This window comes from Ruditapes philippinarum, unplaced genomic scaffold (genome assembly GCF_026571515.1).
Source record: "Ruditapes philippinarum isolate M1 unplaced genomic scaffold, ASM2657151v2 ctg2351_1_1_1_1, whole genome shotgun sequence".
Classification (NCBI taxonomy): Eukaryota; Metazoa; Mollusca; class Bivalvia; order Venerida; family Veneridae; genus Ruditapes; species Ruditapes philippinarum.
In genome coordinates this window covers 70,093-91,916 of record NW_026854825.1, presented here as the reverse complement: position 1 = coordinate 91,916, position 21,824 = coordinate 70,093, and the positions used below count along the sequence as shown (strand labels likewise).

The following is a 21,824-nucleotide window of genomic DNA, read 5'->3' as shown; positions in this document are numbered from 1 at the left end:
TAATACAACTTTTTTGGCTTCTTTCCAAAATAACTCTTGAACAAGCGATTCGAGTGTAATGAAATGCCTGTAAGTTGTCGTAGTTAGCAAGGACGATACGATGAAAAAATCCGGTAATATCAACCAATTTCTTTTGTTATATGCGGGGGCAATACACAGTTTTCAAGGCTCCTCGGCAAACAATTGAATGCGTCACAATCGAAACCTAACAAGTCTGTAAGCACACATCTAAAATAAACGCATTTCTTAATTAACATAAACATATTAAATATATCACAGCGAACAATTAATAATATTTTCAACAACATTGACCTGGTACTCTTGCATTTGACCCCATAGTTGGTAAATTCCGTAAACGTTACTATTTGTAAATCGATATGAATGTATATATAACCAGTTGTTAAATGGTCTAAATTACAAATCCCTCTGAGCACAGTCGTTAAGGGCTTTCACTTCAAGAATATATAAACGTACACTCGTAGGTTTGAATCATCCTGGTTCAGCCACTTTTATATTTTTTCTTTTCTGATTTAAAATTGCCATTTCTCTCTTAACTCGTGTAAAACGTTTTGATTTGTGGTTGTGTATTCTATCTGTGTAGTATTTTAATTTGTATTATGACCGTGCTGTCCTTTTTATTAATTAAAGATAATGTAACGAAAAAAAAATGTATGAAAAACCACTACTTAAAATGTATTCTAAAAACCAGATGAAGTAAAACGATTTGAAATTAATTCTTGCAAGTAAATTTGAAAATGTAATAAAGAAAATGCATGTCCTCACAACGTAGAGTTGGTAAGGTATCGAACCAGAGAACTTCAGATCAATAGTCAGGCATCTATACCAATACACCACAACTCATTGACGTGTGAAGTTAACAAAGATATCGATATATTCGTTAGATACCACTTTTTATTACCTGACCTTTACGGAAATTAATGAAGTGCCAGGTCAACATTGTTGGACAATACATGTCTCTGGCACATAAACCTATGTTTTCCATTGTTTTTGTCGCGAAAATTAATGACAAAAATAGCGAATTATATGACAAATGCATCAACGTCAATAACTACAATCACATGCTACATTGTATTTTTTCCTTCTTAAACAATGCCCAATATGAAAATAAAATCAAAACGAGGAGATATGCACCCCTTTTTTCACTATTTTGTCTTCATTGAAAAGCTGATTCCTGAGCTAGCTCCATGAATCATATATTCTCTCTCTTGAAATAAATGGGTCAAACAGCAATCAAATCAATTTTACTTAATAACTTAAACACAATACTAGCCACTGAAATTTGAAATATAGCAACTTTGAATATTTAGAAGCTTAAATATCCACACCAATTTCAAAACTGTCTCTTATATATTTGTAAATTTGACCTTTGCCAATTCGAAATCTTGTACTGCCTTCTGTTGCTTGGTACGTCAGGGTGACAAGCGTTGTGATTTTTAGTATTTTCTGCCTGTTTGACAGGATTATAATCGTAGGTTTTAGCAAACTTTGTCGATGGACATTACAATCAACATTCTATACTCTGGACAATGTGATACAAAAATAATAATGTAAAAAATGAATTTAGGCTTACCTACACTTGCCTTGATCATGATATAAGTATTTAAATGAATTAATCTTTACAGAAAAGTACTCAAATTGAATGTTTTTATGGAAAGAAATAAAAGTACAACCTAAAATAATACTTCACAAATAAAGAAGTATTTTAAGTTAAAAATAAATATTTTTTACCATTCTTTCAGATATTGATATAAGCAGAAGGGTAAACAAGGGCAAACAGTCAGCATTGGGGCATAACTTTAATTTGTTTAGATATTATAACCTGTTTAGAAATGCTCACATATTAATTATGAGTATGCTATTGAAGTGAATGTCGTTGTAGTGTGCCGTCTCTAAGAAATAAACTTTAAAAATAACATAATGCTCAGTTTTTCACCGTCAAGTTGTGTTAAATTTGTAGTACAAATTTTAAACTTTGGCTATTATGATGGTGATCGACCAATAATTGAAAATGAAAACATTTTAAAGGCTATATATCTGCATTATAAAAGAACTACCCTACTAGATTTGTTTTAGAATTGAGCGTTACCGGTACATTCTGAACAGTATTTATAGAAATTTCTTTTGGTCTCAAGGATAATTGAACATAATTATGGAAAAACAATCATATTATTTTAATACGAACCGGTTTACTGACCATTTACACTTAGATGTGCATATTGTCGCTTTAACAAAACGGTTAACCGACTCTGAAAATAAATATGGTCTTAAATTGAAGCGTCAAATAAATAAAAAAAAATCCGATATTTTAGTACGGCATATGGATATTGTTTATCAAGGCACAGCTATCAATATCGTTTGTAAATGGGTTATCAACTTTGCAAAGATTTATGAAAGGTATGTACCTTATACACATTTATAACCATATAATAATTTTATCTAAACTACAACAATTATAATTGTTAACATAGAATTGAAGTCATTAATTCTGAACCTGAGATGATTATATGAAAGACTATTCTTTTTAATCTTTTGGTTCATTTATAGATTTGATTAACTATGACTTTCGAGATAAATATAACAACAGGTAATCTTTACGTTTAAAATTTTCTGTTCGGAGTAATCTCTCTTTAGACTAAAGTAACTCACTCTCTCAAGGTGGTACCATCTTTCACAAAAAATGTTTTTCGACAGTGATATTTGCAGGTTGAATGTATCATTTCAGAGCTAGTTTTTTTTTCTTTTGATAGTCTGTTGATCATCTGATCATTAATTTCGAGTAAATTTATTCAAAATTTATTTAATTTCAAAATGGCCTCGTTTCTTTACCGAGGGATACCACGTTGGCGCGAGGCCATAAAGCATTCATCTAAATTAAAAGATCAAATAATCATGTGTACAATTTCAACGAAAAGAATCAATTTTAACTGTAAGTTACATTATTAATATATATTGCAGTACATGTTTATTATGATTATTATATAACCAGCATATTTGATATTATAATCATTACAGATATACATCTATTATAATGTATATGGCCCATATTGTTATGAAAATGATAATCTACACCAAAGTCAATATATTTAACGAAAATATTTCGCAACAAATATAAATGAAATTGATGAGATTCTGATTTTGGCTTTGCCTCTAAACTAATAAAAGTAATAATTATCTTTTTCTTCCAAGGCCTTCTCATGTTATGACTGGTTTCTCTCTGACAAGTGTTGACATTCTCAAATTATCTTTTTATTTAATTACAAGCAATAAAAACAACTCAAATATTTTACACCAGAATATAATAATATTTAGCTGACATTTAACATTTCTGTTAAATTTTAACATTATGCATTATCATAATGCATTTCGTTACTGTTTGTCACAGATGGCCCAACAGATCTCGGAGTATTCTCATGTTGTGAACACTTGGGAATGTTATCCACGTGTTCAGTATTTCCAGAAACGTTTCAGGGACGTGTGCAAAAGATTCAAAAACCTTACAAGTATGTCAAAGATTTTATTTCTTCAATTATTGACAGGTAACGTTATATGATGTTGCGTCTGTAAATCATGTCTGCATGTGTCTAATATGTACTTTTTATTTATTTACGTACAAAGAATATTCTTTAATGAGTGTTGATTGTTACATTTTATGCGAAAATATTTTCTATTTAAATGCTCACTAGAAAGTAAATATTCAAGCATTCACTTTTTCTAAAACATTGTCAATGTACTATTTCCAGATAAATCACCATATCCAGATCTGTTTAGAAGTTTAAAACTGGAGAATGAGCTCGGAGAATTGTGTGCAAACCTTGAGACAGCCCTGCAAATACTTGTCATTGGACAGGACGATTTAAATAAAAATGATATCATAGTAACAGATGAACCATTTAGACGGCAGTCGATCAATTCTCAGTTGTCAGAAAGAGGACATGCTGCAATGACGGTAGCAGTGTGTTATACAAAAGACGATGGTACACAGAGGCTTCAGGTAACTTTCTCTTTAAATTGTTGAATACATTATCTTGTCGGTATATTAGAACTTTTCAAAGGACTATTATGGGCAAGTAATCTAGTGTCATCCAAAGATGAAATAGATGAATAGTGGATAGCAATTTTCAATACGCAAAGTGATTAACTGCTACACTTTTAGACAACATGTTTACTTTCTGTATGTATTAGGTTAAGTAATATGGCAATAAAGTTGTTTCTGTGGAAAATATCAATGACTAGGTATAAGAGAAGAAGCAACTCGGTATCAAGATATATAAACTTAAACTTACGAACGATTTCTCCTTCAGTGTTATTGAAATTTTGTTTTCAAAAAATAACATACTCTAGCACAATATGTTTACAGAAATATATTATTTCAGGATGTTGTTGATACTCTCGGTCACTTCATGGCGTCTTCAAATAGAGCAAAACTTGATTTAGTAGAAAACCTTTTCCTTGTTTGTAAAACAAACGCACCCAAATCTGATGAAGAAGTGAGACTATTTTGCAATGAAATGATCTTTGAAATTAGAAAACTGTACGGTATTGAAGTATCTTCAGACAGAATTATCTTAGGGCCAAATGTCGGATTGCTCGGCAGCAAAATATCTCTTTTAATAGAATCAAAACTTGTAACCAAATTCATGAAAATTGAAGACCATTTGAGCCAGGTTGCGACAGAGAGATCAGGTCCAAATTTGAAATATATTGACACATTAGAGAATGAACAATTCGTCTGTGCTGTACGGGGGTTTCTAAGGAATGTTTGGGGGATCATCGATGATAGGGACATGCACAAGGACGATGACTTTATTGAAATCGTCTTAGACTCTCTGGTCAAGGTGATACGTTGCTCTATCGTTGCCATTGTATCTCTCAAATATAGCTTGCCTCAAGATGCATGCCACTTGCTAGCCCATGAATTGAACCTGGAACAGAAATTGAAAAGCAGTATTTCAAGAAATACCCGGTACCATCTCAAAAAAATTGAGGAGTTTTGCTCAAAAGCAGAAATTAAACATAAACAGTACATTTTTCCTATCAGAAAGTTTCTGTTCATCGCACACCCATTAAAGGATGATATCAAGGAACAAACAGCACTTTTTGAAAAAGAACTGGTTTCTGTCCAGCATGGCGTAACTATTATGAAAAAGATGTTGTTTGAGATAAGAGGTTATATCAAACAATCAATTGTCCGAGAAGGCGATATCTCACGAAAACATACTGAAACAACACCCATTCCGGCAGAATTAAGAAAAAAACTGTTAACGTTAGTATCATACTTAATTCTCCTTCTAGTTCTTTACTTTAGATAGAACTTATTTCCTTTTTAGATATCTTTTTGTAATGTTGCCTTGACTCGAGGCATTGAATTCTTATTCAACACTCTTAGTAACATTAATATGTAAAGCAATATTGGTTTCTAAATTTTTTGTATTTTAAATATCTTTTAAACGATATGTAAATAATTTGGAAAAGTAAAACAGTCCAGCGTATGATTTTCTCACAGTTTGGGTGTGTTTTTGTATTGAATATTATCATTTGCTGAATATCATTTACTTAACAAGCTGGTTCCTTAATCCTTTTCCAGACTTGATGGGGTGTTTGGAGTTGGAACCGTATATGGTGAGTTTGAAATCCATTTAAAGAAAACAACAGAGACACGTCTTAACGATGTAAAGAATGGTATTACAGAGGTTTTCAGAAATATGAACATTCACCGACCATATCGGTTGAGAGAAGTATTAAAAGAGCCTGTAGATTTAGTTATGTGGCAGTGTGAAACCGGGAATACACTTGAAAGTATTTCACCAGACACAGGTAATTTCCGAAAAGGGACATTGGGAGGGTTTGCAAGTAATGATGATAACCAGTTGTTTGGATTGACATGCGCACATGTTGTTCAGGGTTCAGCAGGTGAGCATGACGTCTATATTAAAGATGATTCTTTCCAACAGCATATGTTTGGAAAGAGCTCACCGGAGATGACTGTACGTTTTGGTAGCACAAAGCTCTCATGGATTGACTTCGCTGCAATATCAGTATGTGATGATGTACGCCAGAGGTGTATGCAACTACTAAAAGATGATGATGGTATTTTAAGAACATCAAAACTATCTACAGCTTGTCCAAGTGATCTTGTCGGAAAATACGTTTACAAGTATGGTGCAATGACAGGCTTTACCGAAGGTATCGTTTGCTCTTCTGACTATAGCATGTTTGATGGGCAAGATTCCAAAAGCTACATAGTGCTTATTGACACTAAGTCTTGTGACGGTGAATTTTATGCGAAGGAGGGAGACAGTGGGTCAATCAACTGTATTTCTACATTCGAGGGGGACGATAAAATCATTGAGGCTGTAACTATGACGAGTGCTGGACGATTCAATGTAGAAGGATTGGATTCATCGCTGTGTCTATCGTTCCTTTTGAGCACTGCTTTTCAAGTTTTCAAACAACATTCAAATGGAGTAGAACTTTCGATGCCGACAGGGATTAACTGATGGAACAATAAAATTGTTTCTTCTAGATACAAAATACAGTTTTGTATTCAGGAAATCTACATAACGTGTGTGATAATAACATTTTCATAATCATCACGTATAAGAAATGACAACATTTAGAATATCATCGTAGTTAGGAATTAAATAGACTAATTTGATTATTAAACATAAATTTGGACGTTTCCGTGTCATTTTTATTTGTCGTCAAAAAACCTTGAAAAATATTCTATGATTATCAAATATTTACTACTGAATATTTTATGTAACTATCTATTGGTCCATTCCGTAAAGCCGAAATAGTTAAAGGAGCCGAAAAAAGTGGGTAAATAACGTGTATGTATATTTAACAACTTAAGCAAGCCTCAATCTTGGTCAATATGCACACTTTTTAAATAGTACATAACCTTTTTTGTATTTTCTGATCGCAAGATCAGATAAATACATAGCTAACATCCACGGTCTAACACAATATTTCCCAACAGTCCTAACAACGCAATGTAGTTCTCACTCAAAACTGCTTAAAAACCAGCAATTTAAAAAAAAGAACATTTTTTTGTTACAAGTGTCCAACAAATTACTACACATTCAAACTTTAAAAGTAGCGTTGGCTTATAAAATTGTCAATAAATGCACACTCACAAATTACGCGGGTGAATATGATTTTTATCAATGAAAATGCTATTTTTAGCGATATCGATGACCGAATACTACACAAATAAATCTGACTGTCGAGTTGTTGAATATATAGTTTCTACATGTTGGACTGTTTGGGCGAGAAGATTTTTGCTAAATTATTTACTTCAATTTTAAACAACAGGTTTACCCTGAACAAAATACCTCGAAATTACCCTAACCCGAAATGCAATGGAAATTATAAGTTACGAATCACTTGATTTTAATCAGCCACTGTTGTCATAACTTCTCCGTGGTGCAGGGGTAACGCGCTCGTTTCACGTGTGAGAGGTCTGGAGTTCAAATCCCAGTCGAGTCAACACTTTTTTTTAATTCTTTTTTTAGTGTCTTTGTTGGAAATAGGCACGATATGCAAGGATAAAGTGTGGCTATCATAAAAAATGAACATAAATGATTTTTTTAGCAACGGATATACATGTATACAATCATTTATAATCCATATGTGTAATGCATGATCAACACCACACCTGTCCCTTATTATGTTATCGCTATTAGCGAAGACCCCCTAAAGGTATCTGTTCACACTTTACTAAACAATATGACACTGGTTACATTACCATGTTGATCATGTTGAGCATAATTGTTTATTATACAATAATTGTAATAAAAAAAATACAGATTTTATGAAAATTGTTTTCTTTCTTTTTTGTGTGTTTTATGTGCTATTTAAATACTGAGTTTTTACGTTTACTACTATTTTTAAAAATTCAATTGTCATATTGACCGACGATTATATTAAGTAAAAACTTAACTGGAAAAAGTCAGTAAATTATGGTTAAACTTTTAATATATAATATTGTTTATTCTTAAAACATTTACATGTACATTTGTATTTTTCTTTATCATTTTTTAAATTATCAATCAATTGAATAATTCATAAAATCTAATTTGTAACTTTGAATAATTCCTCGGTATCTTTACTAAACACGAATAACAAATTAAATAAAATGTTTCAAAGTTGATAGTGTCATATTAATACCATAAAAATGTACCTTTTTTCTCTCAATTATTGTACATATTTATTGTTTTTTATCTGATACAAACGTAATCAGTGTTTTATCATGTTTTATAAAACATGTTATTGTTGTTGTTGGTTTTTTTTTTCGAATTGTATGTTTATGTATAATAATAATCAATAAATTTGAGAGTTGATCTGTGTTTATTAATTATTGTAAACCCAAACTAAGTGACAAACATTCATTTTGAAAAAAAAACTTATATAACTGTAAATATTTGTTCTGTTCTGTAACGATATCAAACATCTACTCGAAAACCGGGAGAGACCGGACAATAAACGTGTGGTACTATTCGCCGGTCACTAGTAAAATTCCGGTCAAAAATAGACCAGGAGAGACCGGGAATTACCGATAGGAATAACATCCCTCTATAAATAGATTTTTGGAATATATAGGTCACCAACTCATCATTCTATTCAGCTTTCGGATACATGAACCATAATAACCCACTGTGTACTACAAAATGATAAATAAAAATACCCGAAGAGCGCAATTTATTGACGGAAAAAGGTTATTTCATTTGAAAATGTTTGCATTGCGAAATTCTCCAGTTCGCTATTCATTGTATATATCGCGACATTGCATTTTTAATTAATAACAAGTAAAATGGTTTCCTGCGGGGCAACGTTTTTAATGATAAAAATATATTTCAATTAACTATTTTTCAGGGGGGGGGGGCGAGGATAAATAAACGTTTGTATCAGGAATATATTTGACAGTAATCGATTAATATAGAAGAAGGTCTTTGGAAAACTGGTGACCGTTGATGACCGGAGAAGATCGAACATAAAACATTCTTTTTTAAGAAAATAATTAAATAGGCCTACCATTTTATGATAATTCCGAGCAAAAAAAAAAAAATAAAGTAAACACACAAGTATTATATTTATGGCAGATGCCACTACGAATATTTTAATTTTGTAGATTTTCAGTATAAACAATTTATTGTTTGTAACATTTTTGAGATACATATTAAAGAAACATTGATAATTTTTCAAACACATCATTCAAGTTTTTCCACCTTAAACGGTAACATAATTATAGAAAATATCACGTAATAGTTTTTTGTTCTTAATTAGGTGTCTTATTCCCTAGAGGATTATCCGTAACGTACCAGCAAACGGTATTTATCCAGGTTTCCGAAAAGGTCAATTAACCAATCATGTACGATTTACAGATCACATGCTCCTCCATGTACCTAAAACAGGTCACGTGCTCCTCCATGCCTTAAAAGTTAAATGCGTACCAATACCCTGTGGTCTCCAGACCGCAGGTAATCAAGCACCCTCATACTGGTCTGAATGAACGGCTTTTATTATGTCCGACTAAAAGGCTAGAGAAGTTTGCTGTCGCCCTTTCTCACTCCAAAAGAGGCGCCGCGCCGAGGACGCCAAAAATAAACTTATACAGGAAAACAAATACAGATATACAGTACGATTTAGATTGCAAAGATCAGAAAATACCACAGAGCTTGCAGCCCTTTGATTATGCAAATATGATAAACTATGTCCATGGTACTGTTAAGCACAATACATGTATCTTGTGAAATAGTTATGAATATCACAATTAACGATTTGTGACGATGGTCATTATTTCTTTTGAATTTTTATAAAAGATTAATATACAACATGTTCACAAAAAGTAGCAGGTAAATTAACTATATGAAAAGTTTAATATTTCAAAGACAACGAAGATATACACATCATATTTAACATAACCTTATGTTTGTTATGTTTATCTCATTCACATAAAGTTAAAACTATATGCGTGCCTTGTTTATTATTTCACGACTTAAATTTCACCATTTTCTAGTTTAAACGTTGAATTCTGCTTAAGCCGGTGCTAGGGGGGCGTGGACGGTTATTCGCACATTCCAGTACCGTCCAAAAGTAGGCTCAATCAAACTGAATCTGCCAAAATTTTCATTTTGCTGTGTTGGGCTTTTTTCAGAGATTCTGTTTTTCTCTTTTTTTGTCCGTTTGAATTCAAAGAAGAAATAACACATAAAACTAGCTTTATCCTTAAAGCTATGCTGTCCGGATGACTTCCATGGTTACCAAATTGCTTTTTATATAAATTATAATGTTCTAGAAATCAGCTCTATAGATAAACATTTATTGAAGCATGAACAATCTTATTTTTAATTCATTTCTGCAAAGCAATTGACACCGAATTAATCAACTGTTAAATAAGTAAGAGTTCAATTCTTCTTATCAACTTGATAGACAATGTTCACTAATCAATGAAAGTTTGATTTAAATCAATAGTAATGAACTATTGATAAGAAAGTTTCACCGTCCTTGTTGGCAATAAGCAATATCTGCAGCCGTTAGTCTGTGTATCATTCTATTTAGGCAAAGATATTTTGAATTCCAGTAACACACCAAGGTATATTGTCTCGCATCAAATTGCAACATTTTCTTCCTTTAATATTTAGATTATGCATGTCTTTTGCAATAAACCGAGACTTTAGTAAACCTTGTAAACATTTTATGCTCGGGTTCTGGAGAACTAAACTGTATCAGTGTAAGAGATAACATAAATTGTTTAGGTGTCATACTTGTAAAAAAACATCATAATTAGAAGTTGATGATTTTATATCAACTGTGCCAATACTCACACCCATGTAATTGCCACGACAAAGAAATAAAGTATTATCTTTTGTTATAGAACGTCTGTTTTAAATATGTGCTCAGGGAATTGATAATGTTACAAAAAGAAACAAAGTTGTCCCTTTAAAAAAATAAGAATTGAGATAAATGTGTGCTTTTCTATTTTTCAATAAATATAGCGTGTACATAAGTTTACAAACTTTATATCTTGGTAATAGAATAATTTGACACATTAGACAAATGGTTCTTCTACATATTCAATTCTGTGCCATTAATTAATCTTCCTGAGGTTCCTATAATCAGATAAACAATGAATGATACACGAACAGACGGACGATGTACAAAATATCAACATTGTGCTGCATTTAAATCATGTACATTTCAAATGTCAAACTAACAACGGTGAGAGAATTCCGGATACTTATTTAAAGAATATCATGATCAAGTGTGACTTTCTTTGATGGGATAAAAGAAGAATATCGAGAGCACCAAATCCAGGACATAGTTTCTACTGGTCTTGTGTCTTCCACGATGCCAGTGTAAGAAAAGCAATGTGTTAAATTCCGCATTTTTTCCTTGCGATTTCGTATTTGTGGCGGGTAGTTCTCATGGGTTCTATATGTGTATATTCGACATTCTATTTTTCGCATCACCCTACGAAAAAGTTTACATGCACCATAACAGCTACCATAAAAGAACCGATGTTGTAATTCTTAACTTTCACGTGTAAAATTATTTGATTATTCAAATAAATCAATATTGAAATGAGTAAAAGGTAAAAAAAGTTATCTTGAAAAGGGATGATATCGTGCTACCGTCACAACCCGTTGTAGTGTAAAAGCTGTTCTTTAGGATTTTGAAATGACCAATTGCAAGTCATTCATATTGTTATTGGCTATATTTTAATACGATGTTTAGTGTTTTTGTGCGATTTTAGTGGAGTTTTCCTTTTCCAGGACACACCGACTACCCGTTGTGATCGACTACCCGCCGTGATTTTATAACCTTTATCTTTAGCACAAACACTTATTGAATATCGAATCAATAAAAATCTGCCGACAAAACGTCTATCTACTGCGTACTACGGATAATACGGCGCGTCACTATTTTTAGCAAGACAATTCTAAAAATAGTATCTGGTTTCCCACCTAACGAGTGAAAGGTAAGTGCTTATTATCATATTAGATTTTCTAATTAATACACATTTCACAACAATTAAGTATCTGTTTGCAAACATTATTAAATGTAATTGATAGGTTAATGACAATAGAAAAATGTGAATTAAAGAAACGAAACTACATACTAAATGTAAATAGTTACGGAGGCCAAAGTGGACCGATTTTTTTTCGTTTGCATTATGTTAAAATATTCTAAATTGTTGATGATCATTGATACCTGCTTTTTGCACGTCGATTATATAGAATAGCATGGAGGTAATGGACACGGTAATAATCCTAATTTTAAAAAATACGAAATGTTTGAAAAAAATGTACTTTCGATTTCAACAATTTACCATCATAGATATTTTCTCAATTAATAAAGCTTTAGACGAACAAATGAATATTTAAATATCTTATTCCTGTGTCTTAACCTATGTCTATGTCTTTTCGTTATACAAATGTCCTTATTGAGACAGTATGAAAATATCTTGGTATCGCAAAGAGATTTCCAACTTGCAGTCGTTGCAGTGAAGTGGGTAGGGGTGTTGATAGAGTAATGGTTTCTGTTGTTGCTGTTGTTATCGTTGATGGTGATGATGTCATAGGGGTTGTCGTCGTCGTCAGTCGTCGATGTCGTAAGATAGAGGTTTATGATGGTACTACATGTGAAGAGACTGGCTTATCTCTTTGAAAATTTTTAATAAATTGATCGGATCCTTTATCTGACATTGTAAGTTATTATAATTATAATTAAGGTTGATATAAATTATTTTAATGTTTGGATTTTAGGATGATAGGCGCATATTCGCACGAGCTGAGCTCGTGGAAGGCATATCCTCGGGCACATCACTACCAAAAGCGATTCAAGGACGTCCACGCAAGATTACAGAAAGTAACAAGTATGAATTGTTTCTTTTAAATTTGTTACTAAAAAATTGATTCTTTTCATTTTAGGCTTCTGTTTATTCACGGTCAGACTTTTATACGTACAAATGGAAATAGTCTTCATATTTTATTGTTCCTTTTGCTACCAAATATGTACTTCAGTTTAAGAATAAAAATCTTACTTTAGATGCTCAAAAATATTAGTTTTTTGTTTAGGATATTAATGTTATAATGTGTTTGGAGCATATTGTGTGACAAGATAAAATTCGGTAGAATTTGAAGCAAACACATTTATATTTCAGTTAAAACTTTTAAAAAAGTTTACATGAAACCTCACATTTTACAGTCAAAGTGTATGATACGGTTTTGCCTACAGTATCATTGTCTTGATACTCTAAGTGTAAACTTAGCTATCTTCGCCTATTGCCAGACAGAGAGTGTCTGCATAACTTTTGTAATGAATTGTTATTTTTGCGAAAGGCTTTTTATTTTCAATAAGTTATATATGCTTTTTAGAATAATACATGTATATGACTGTCTCATATTGCATTTGGTAAACACACTTTATAATTGTTGACATTTTAAAAAAGACCTGTTTGAAAAAGTCATTCTTAAGTTAATTGTTAACTATGCAATAAAACTTAACAGATAACAACAAAATCTTTGTGACATGAAGGATATTGTTTTCAGGTAAATGGCCATATTCACCAAAATTGAACGAGAACATAACGGATAGATCATGCAAGATAGAAAATGATCTTCGACTGGTTGTCATAGGGCGTGAGAATGTAAATGCCGAAAAATTGGTCATTTCCACTCAATCATTAAAAGGTGATCGTGCACGAGGTTCCACTGTTTCTCCGATAAAGTTAAGCTCAGACCTACAGCAGAAGAATCAGTTTACGGTTGTTATTTGTTATGAAAAGATCAAAGACTTTACAGATGGAAGTTTGCAGGTGATTGATTGATATTTAATGTGATAGTTGTTTCTGTGTAGAGCATTTTACTTAAGTCCTCGTTAATTAATTAATTAATTAATTAATAGGACGCTTTATCAATGGTGTTGTTTTTAAAAGATGCGTGCCTACAGATGAACAAACAAATTTAAAAAAAATCAAACTTGAGAAAAAATATTTTAAGAAACGTTAAAAGATTCAAAATTCAAATTATAAGTTACATGTTATAAGCATGTAAGAGCTGATCATGCAGTAGACTTATATATCACCATAATATCATTTCTACTGCGTGACTAACGCAATAAAGGTTATATTGCATATTTTGACTTTCTTTTTATTGATGTATAATTTATGTATTGCAAGTGCCGCTTCCAATGTGAATTGACTTTATTTGTTCTCTTCACAATATTTCATTTGTAAAAACAGTTTCAAAAATGTTCAAGAAACTGAAGCTTAAAACTGCAGGCATTCTGCTTTAATATGTTATAGTCAAGCATTTCATGCTCCAATGAATAAGCAAAGTGAACCTCTTGTAACAAAATGTTGGATGTCTAACGTTTAAACACTTAAATGATTCATTGTGAAACGCGTTAAAATGTTAGTAATTGAAAAAAAACCTTGAAATCCAAAATTTCCTTATATTTTCAAAACCTTCTCTATTTTCAACTTTAATGCTTATAAATTGATAATTTATCAATGTAAAGGTATTGCATGGTGAAGGTGGTTTATAATGTATCTGATCTTCTTCAATTGCAGAAAGTACAAGACACTTTCAAATATTTGGAATCACAAGCTAAGAGCTTCCGGTCATCTGTTCTTGGACCGCTTGTTGTCTGCGAAACAAATGGTGCTACAAAAGGTATCGAAAGCAAACGTAAAAGATCTTTTTGTGAAAAAATCAAGTTGTTAGCACAAAAAGAAACACCCGACATTAGCACAGATGATGAAAACATCATGATAGTTGACGTGAAAGATAGTTCGGAGATAAGTAGAAGAATATCTGATATCATAGAGAGAGAATTAATGGAAGGCTTCAATGGATTGATGATACATCTACTTGACATCATTGGTGATAGATATTTCGATGCAAGTGAATTCGACATAATTGAATCAGATCAGCTTATAACCGCAATGCAAGGTTTTTTGAAGAACGGTTTAGGGTTTGTCGATATGCTTGAGTCTAATAATGATCAGATGTCATTCATTGAAATTACGCTTACAAGATTTATGGAAGTCATCAGATGTGCTGTTATGGCACCGCTGGCTGGCAAATATTGCTTATCACAAGATGAGTGCAACAAACTTGCCCATCAGTTCGAGTTTGACGACAAAATGAAAGAAAGTGTTTCAAGAAACGCACGATATCACTTATCAAAGATGGAAACCCCGTGCAAGGATATGCTGAATGCTACAAAGGCCGGACACAAGCATTATTATTTTCCTGGCAAAAATTTTGCTTTCATTGCATACGTTGTACGAGATGATATCAAGGGTGAGTTCCAAACTTTCGAAGATCATCTGAATTCTACAAGACGTCTTGCAGTCACTATGAGGAAAATGTTGTTTGAGATCGATGGCTACATAAAAAGCTCAAAAATGAAACACGGTTATGATTTGATACCCAGTCAGACGGAAATTCCCCGAGAACTAAAGGAAGCAATTTTTGGGTATGTTCTTATTTCACACACGAATGCTGTTTTAAAGTAAAAATATTTATTTGGAAAATGTAAACACAATCGTGCTAAATAAGTCCTTATGTTTATTCGTTGAAGCCAAGACATTTTGCCAAAACTGATTTGTAACATTTTATTGCTCATTATAATAAACCATACTAAATCACAACATCCAATCAATATTTGACTATTTGATTATTGCAGAGTTGACGGTGTGTATGGAATCGGAACAATTTATGGCAGAGTCGAAATTCATTTAGAGAACCTTAGTATCCAGAAGATGAAAGAAATAAAGGAGCAGATTTGTGAAATAATCCAGAAGTTCAAATTCCTCAAACCATACAGAGTAGATATCGTTCTGAAGAAGCCCCAACCATTCTGTTTAGACACGGGTACAAGTATTGGATGCGAATGTCCTACAGATGATTTTAGATTTCGGGGCACTCTTGGTGGGCTTGTCCGAAATGAAGACGGTGAAATATATGTACTTACATGTGCACATGTTGTCCATGCAGAACATGATGCGATTCATAATGTATTCGATGGAAATAGGCGTGTTTTTGCAGTTAGCCAACCAGAGACAAAAATCCCCCCAGAACGTGGCACATTAATTGATATTGCTGCGGTAAAAGTGATACATGAAAAAGATAAAATGCGTTGCAGAACAAATTTAAAAGACGAAGACGGAAACTATATGAGGACAGAGCTGTATATGGGTTTCGCTCAAGAACTTATTGAAAGTGATCGAAGGGTGTACAAACACGGGGCTGGTTCGCAGTTCACAGACGGACTAGTGTGTTCTTCAGACTACAGCAGAGCGAATAGGGATGTAACACATCAGCTGTTGCTTATAGAAACAATGCCGGGTTGTGAAGACAACAGTTATGCTTGCGAAGGAGATAGTGGGTCAATAATCTGTATGTCTGATGTAGGTGCCCAACATGTTACAGCAGTATCCATGCTTGCTGAAGGTGAATTTGGGTTTACAGATTACAACTATTGCACGTCGTTTTTGTTGCGTGAAGGTATTGATAGTCTGAATGCTGCAGGAAATTTACAACTTCATTTCCCATCAGATTGATTGTAAAATATAAAATTATCTTTTACAGAAACGCTGCTGCCTTTTATGTGAACTCTTATGCCATAGTATCGTTTTGGATATCAACTAACCGGATTCTTTTATTTGTTCAAACCATATAAGCATGACATTAATGTTTTCATATGGTAAATACTTTACTCAGCACTAAAATTTCATATCATTATTTTTATCTCATTAAATTAATGCTACTGCTGATGTACTTTTAACCAATAATTTCCGCATGAAATTGATAGATTGTATGACATTTACAATATCATTATTGAATGACTTTAGAGAGGAGTTCTTCCATGCATACATTTAGTTTGTATAAAGTCGTATCCTGTCGATACATTCTCATTTCACTAAATTTCATATCATTATTTTTATCTCATTAAGTTAATGCTACTACTGATGTACTTTTAACCAATAATTTCCGCATGTAATAGATTGCATGACATGTCCAATATCATGATTGAATGGCTTTAGAGACGAGTTCTTCCATGCATACATTTAGTTTGTATAAAGTCGTATCCTGTCGATACATTCTCATTTCTTTTTGGGTTTTTTTTGTGTGGGGGGGGGGGGGGGTTCGTTGTTTTTTTTTTTTTTTTTTTTTTTTTTTTTTTTTTTTGTTTTTGTTTTGCTTTGTAGCACAGTAACCATTATAAATGCAAGTCAAGCACTGTTTATCTTTAATTTAATGGGACTCCACTGATGTTATTAAACTGTTTCGTTATCAACAATTTCCTTTCTGTTCAACTGATTCACATTCAAGTAACGTTTTTTGTTTGATACTAAAAGTAAAACTTTCCGTGCAATTTTTTTATGTTGTCTTAATCACTATATCTGTTTAAAAGGTGAACCTTCTTAGTAACTTAATACTGGCTTCCTTTTTTAAAAGCAAGCACGCAAAATAAAGGTACTTTTGATAAAAGTTGAAACATAGTACCTTATTCACAAAATAATACACACGCCACATACAAAACAAACGATATGGAGTGCATAAAATTTTAATATACACAAATATCACATGTTATTATCTCTTCTTTATTATAGAAATGGATATGAAAACATATATTTGATACAAATAAATATAATCTGAATATTTTAAGCAGTCTGTTATATTCTTTCTCATTAAGATGTGATGATAAGATTTTTTAATATTGAGACTTATGTAAATGTTTATTATGATAATGCAAGTTTGAATCTGTAATTGACAATGGTCATCGGGATTTTCATACACACGGATACTGTAGTTATGATTTTTTTTTCGTTATGAACGGTTGTTGGCGTCTTCATCATCTAAATTGGTAACAATAAACATGTCCGTCTTAATCAGGGGCGATGACTCCAATAAATGAGCATCATAATTACCAAACACTCATATGCTGTCAACTTTTCTGAGAGTCATGTGTGGTTCTTGCAGTTATACGTTTATACGATACAAGACGGTTTAAAACGACAGCGGACAAGAGAACAATGTTCCCATTCTAGAATACCAATGTAAAAAGATGATATTCAGTTAAATGCTTTTTTAAAACTACGCACCTTTTTTTTCATAAAGAATGCACCATTAAATGAGAATCCTCAAAAAAAATGTAAAAGACGGAAGGGATGCAGTAAATAATTAATTTATTCTCAAGGCTTTTCGGCATTTGTTTTTAAAGACTGGCCATTTCTTAATCAAAACGTTAAACTTAAGCCTATGGTTATTTTTTTTTTGTTATTGTTTTTTGTTGTTGTTTTATGCCACCGCAGCATCTGCGATTCGGGGTATATAGCGATTCGTCTGCGTGCGTGCGTGTGTGTGTGATATAGATAATATAGTGAACGTAAAAAAAATTCTTGTGTAAAACCACTTGTCCAATTTCAACCAAACTTTGCAGGATTGATACTTGGGTAAAGGGCTTCCAGAGTTGTTCAAAGAATTTAATCCATGCAGAAATCTGGTTGCCATGGCAACCAAAAGAAATAATAAGTTTAAATATTAAAGATCTTCTTTTAAAGACCCACAAGGCCTGTAACATAGATATTTTGCATTCAGACCTTGTCTGGTAGACCTCTACCAAGATTGTTCAATGATAGCCTTTGGGTCAAAACTCGCCCCGCCCCGGGGGTCATGGATTTTCACAATATTTACATATAGTAAAACCATAAAATACCTTCTTGTCTGAATGTACACGGCTTAGAGCTTTGATAGTTGGTATATGATATCATCTATAGGTACTCTACCGATGTTGTTCAAATTTTGTCTCTAGCATCAAAATTAGCCCCGCCCCCGGGGGTCATAGGCTTCCCTTATATGTATATAGTCAACAGGAGCACCTCTAGGCGGAGCATTATATGCCCGAAAGTGTACTGTTGTTGTGTTTTTTTTCGTAAGGATGAAGCATTTGTAAGACATGGGAATTAAATAAAGTATTACCGCCTTCATATATATATATATATACAGTTGCTGTTTCCAAAGCACCACCATGAAGTTGTTATCTTGATAAGTAAAAAAGCAACAACGGATGGACGAAAGACGCCAGGGGTATAACATAATATAAGAAAATTTTTAGGGCACATAATTAATGTACTCAATATAAGTGATCATCCTATGAAGTTTGACAGTTGTAAAACTGTTAACAATATTAAGGTCATTTGATATTGACCTTTGACCTTGTGACCCCAAAATCAATAGGGGTCTTCTACCCAATATTGACAATCATCCTATGAAGTTTGAACACTGTGGGCCAAATGGAACTTAAGTTATGCTCCAGAAACCACTATTTTCATTGTAAAGATCATTGTGACCCTGACCTTTGACCTTATGACCCTAAAATCTATAGGGGTCATGCATTGGACTTGGCTGTTCATCCTATAAAATTTTACAGCTATAGGTTGATTAACACTTAAGTAATTGAGCGGAAAGTGTTTTCAGTTTTAAGGTAATAGTGATCTTGACCTTTGACCTTGTGATCCCAAAATCAACAGAGGTCTTCTACCCAATATGGACAATCATCCTATGAAGTTTAAATATTATAGGCCGAATGGAACTTAAGTTATGCTCCAGAAACTGTTTTCAGTTTTAAGGTAATAGTGACCTTGACCTTTGACCTTGTGACCCCAAAATCAATAGGGGTCTTCTACCCAATATGGACAATCATCCTATGAAGTTTGAATATTGTGGGCTAAAATGAACTTAAGTGATGCTCTGGAAACCAAATTGCTAACGGACGGACGGACGCCAGGGGGTTTAACATAATATGCCCGAAATTCTTTCGGGGATATAGAAATTAAAAATCATCTTCTCGAAATTGACAGCGGCTAGAGGTTAGATATTTTTCATGAAACATTGTGTAGTGAATCTCTACTAAGATTGTTCAAATTATAGGTCTGTGTTCAAAATTGGCCCGTCTCCGGGGTCATTGATTTTCAGTCACTTTGTACATATAGTAAAACATTAAAAAATCTTCTTGTCTGAAAGGTACAAGTGCGTTGATATTTTATAATATCATCTATGGGTCCTCTACCAAAGTGGTTTAATTTTTGCCCCTAGTGTTTAATTTGCCCTGCCCCAGAGGCGATAGTTTTTCTTATATGTATATAGTAAAAACTGGTTGAATTGACAAAGGCTTGCGGTTAGATATTTGGCATGAGACTTTGTGTAGTGAACCTTTACCAAGATTGTTTAAATTATAGCCCTGGGGTCATTGATTTTCACCATGTACATATAATAAAATGTTAAAAAATCTTCTTGTCTGAAGGTTTAAGGCTTAGAGCTTTGATGTGTGCTTTATAATATCAACCACAGGTCATGAAATGTTGTTTGGTGGACCTGTATAAAGATTTTTTTAAATTAAACCCTTGGGTCAAAATTTTGCCTTGCCCAAGTGACCTACTTTCTTGTAGTTTGATGTGCAGCCATAAAATTAGGACTATGTGCACAGTTTTAGTTTCAAAATAAAACATTTGATATCAGGTTACCTAGATTTTGATGATGTGACCTACTTTCTTGTCCTTTTATGTGCAGCTATGAAATTTGAACCATGTGCACAGATTAAGATGTAAAATGAACTTTGATATCAGCTGGCCTAGATTTTGACAAAGTGTCTAACTGTGTTGTCCTTTAATGTACAGTTATGGAATTTTGGCCATGTTAAATATGACCTTCACCACTAAATTCACTAGACTCAACTGTATAAATATAGATTCCAACTCTGATGTTTTATTTACCACTTATCTGATAATAAGAATTAAATTGGTCAGTGAACTATGCATTATGGCAATCTTCAATAATTTATTGTAAAGAAACAAAAAATCTGTTCCTACATTACTATTTAGTGTTATATTAATGCGATAGCATAGCATTTTTCACAAATGCAATGTTGTTTCTTGTTGTTGTTTTTTTGTTGTTGTTGTTGTTGTTTTTTTTTGGGGGGGGTTTTTTTTTTTTTTTTGTTTGTTTTTTGTGGTTTTCTTTTTTTTTTTTTTTTTTTTTTTTTTGTTGTTGCTGCTGTTTCTGGGGGAGGGGTTGTTCGTCTTTTTTTTTTTTTTTTTTTTTTGTCAGAATTATTGATTCATACATTTTTATGTTATGGAGAAACTCCAAAAACTGTCCATTATGTGAGAGAATGAACAGATCGAGGCGCAAAGCGACGAAATTTGTTTATTCTCTCACATGTTGTGACAATATTCATAAGTAACACAAAGTTGCCATCATTAAGTTGTTCTGAATTTAAAAAAGAAAGAAAGAAAAAAAAACGATTAGAAATTATAAGCAGCCATAATGTCTGTTTCAGATGATAGTATTTTAATAACACAGTCTAAAGAAAACGGATGTTTGAGCCCTATAGAATCCGATTTTATTTTAAGTGAAGTATTAGACATGGTAGAATCGGCTGACAATAAGCAAAGAACAGAGCTCCAGCCGTCGTTTGATTTGAAAAGCGACCTATTTTCAGACATTTCGGACGAAGAACTTTTGAAAGCAACTCAGCTCATCGAACAAAATGAGCCAGCAAGGTTTCCAGTGCCACTGAAACAAAGTGATTTAGACAACCTTGTCAAAAGTGGATTGTCTAGTAAGACAGAAAAGAAATCAAAATGGGCAGTTAACATGTTTGACTTATGGCAGAAGAACAGAAATAAAAACACAGACTCTTTTGTGCCAAACAACAATCTCATAAATATGAGTAGCGAAGTGCTGAACGAGACACTGGGGTACTTCATACAACACCATCTTCGATAG

At 32.8% G+C, this 21,824-nt stretch overlaps 3 protein-coding genes across 6 annotated transcripts; all 3 read left to right on the top strand.

Moving 5' to 3' along the window:
* Positions 1-2,344: 2,344 nt before the first annotated feature.
* Positions 2,345-6,925, top strand: LOC132741201 (uncharacterized). 4 transcript variants are annotated; one of them, XM_060729319.1, is made up of 5 exons: positions 2,345-2,415; positions 3,404-3,521; positions 3,762-4,012; positions 4,395-5,284; positions 5,606-6,925. In XM_060729319.1, the coding sequence occupies exons 2-5, from the start codon at positions 3,404-3,406 to the stop codon at positions 6,516-6,518; spliced, it is 2,172 nt and encodes a 723-aa protein (XP_060585302.1). In that variant the 5' UTR covers positions 2,345-2,415; the 3' UTR covers positions 6,519-6,925. The 4 variants fall into 4 exon arrangements, with proteins under 4 accessions (XP_060585302.1, XP_060585299.1, XP_060585303.1 ...); XM_060729316.1 differs by lacking the exon at positions 2,345-2,415 and adding an exon at positions 2,469-2,605; XM_060729320.1 differs by lacking the exon at positions 2,345-2,415 and adding an exon at positions 2,658-2,724.
* A 5,032-nt stretch (positions 6,926-11,957) lies between these two features.
* LOC132741202 (uncharacterized) lies at positions 11,958-16,807 on the top strand. The gene is made up of 5 exons (XM_060729321.1): positions 11,958-12,001; positions 12,790-12,898; positions 13,575-13,840; positions 14,597-15,507; positions 15,718-16,807. The coding sequence occupies exons 2-5, from the start codon at positions 12,790-12,792 to the stop codon at positions 16,592-16,594; spliced, it is 2,163 nt and encodes a 720-aa protein (XP_060585304.1). The 5' UTR covers positions 11,958-12,001; the 3' UTR covers positions 16,595-16,807.
* A 4,555-nt stretch (positions 16,808-21,362) lies between these two features.
* On the top strand, positions 21,363-21,824 carry LOC132741195 (uncharacterized). The gene has a single exon (XM_060729310.1). The coding sequence runs from the start codon at positions 21,363-21,365 to the stop codon at positions 21,822-21,824; it is 462 nt and encodes a 153-aa protein (XP_060585293.1).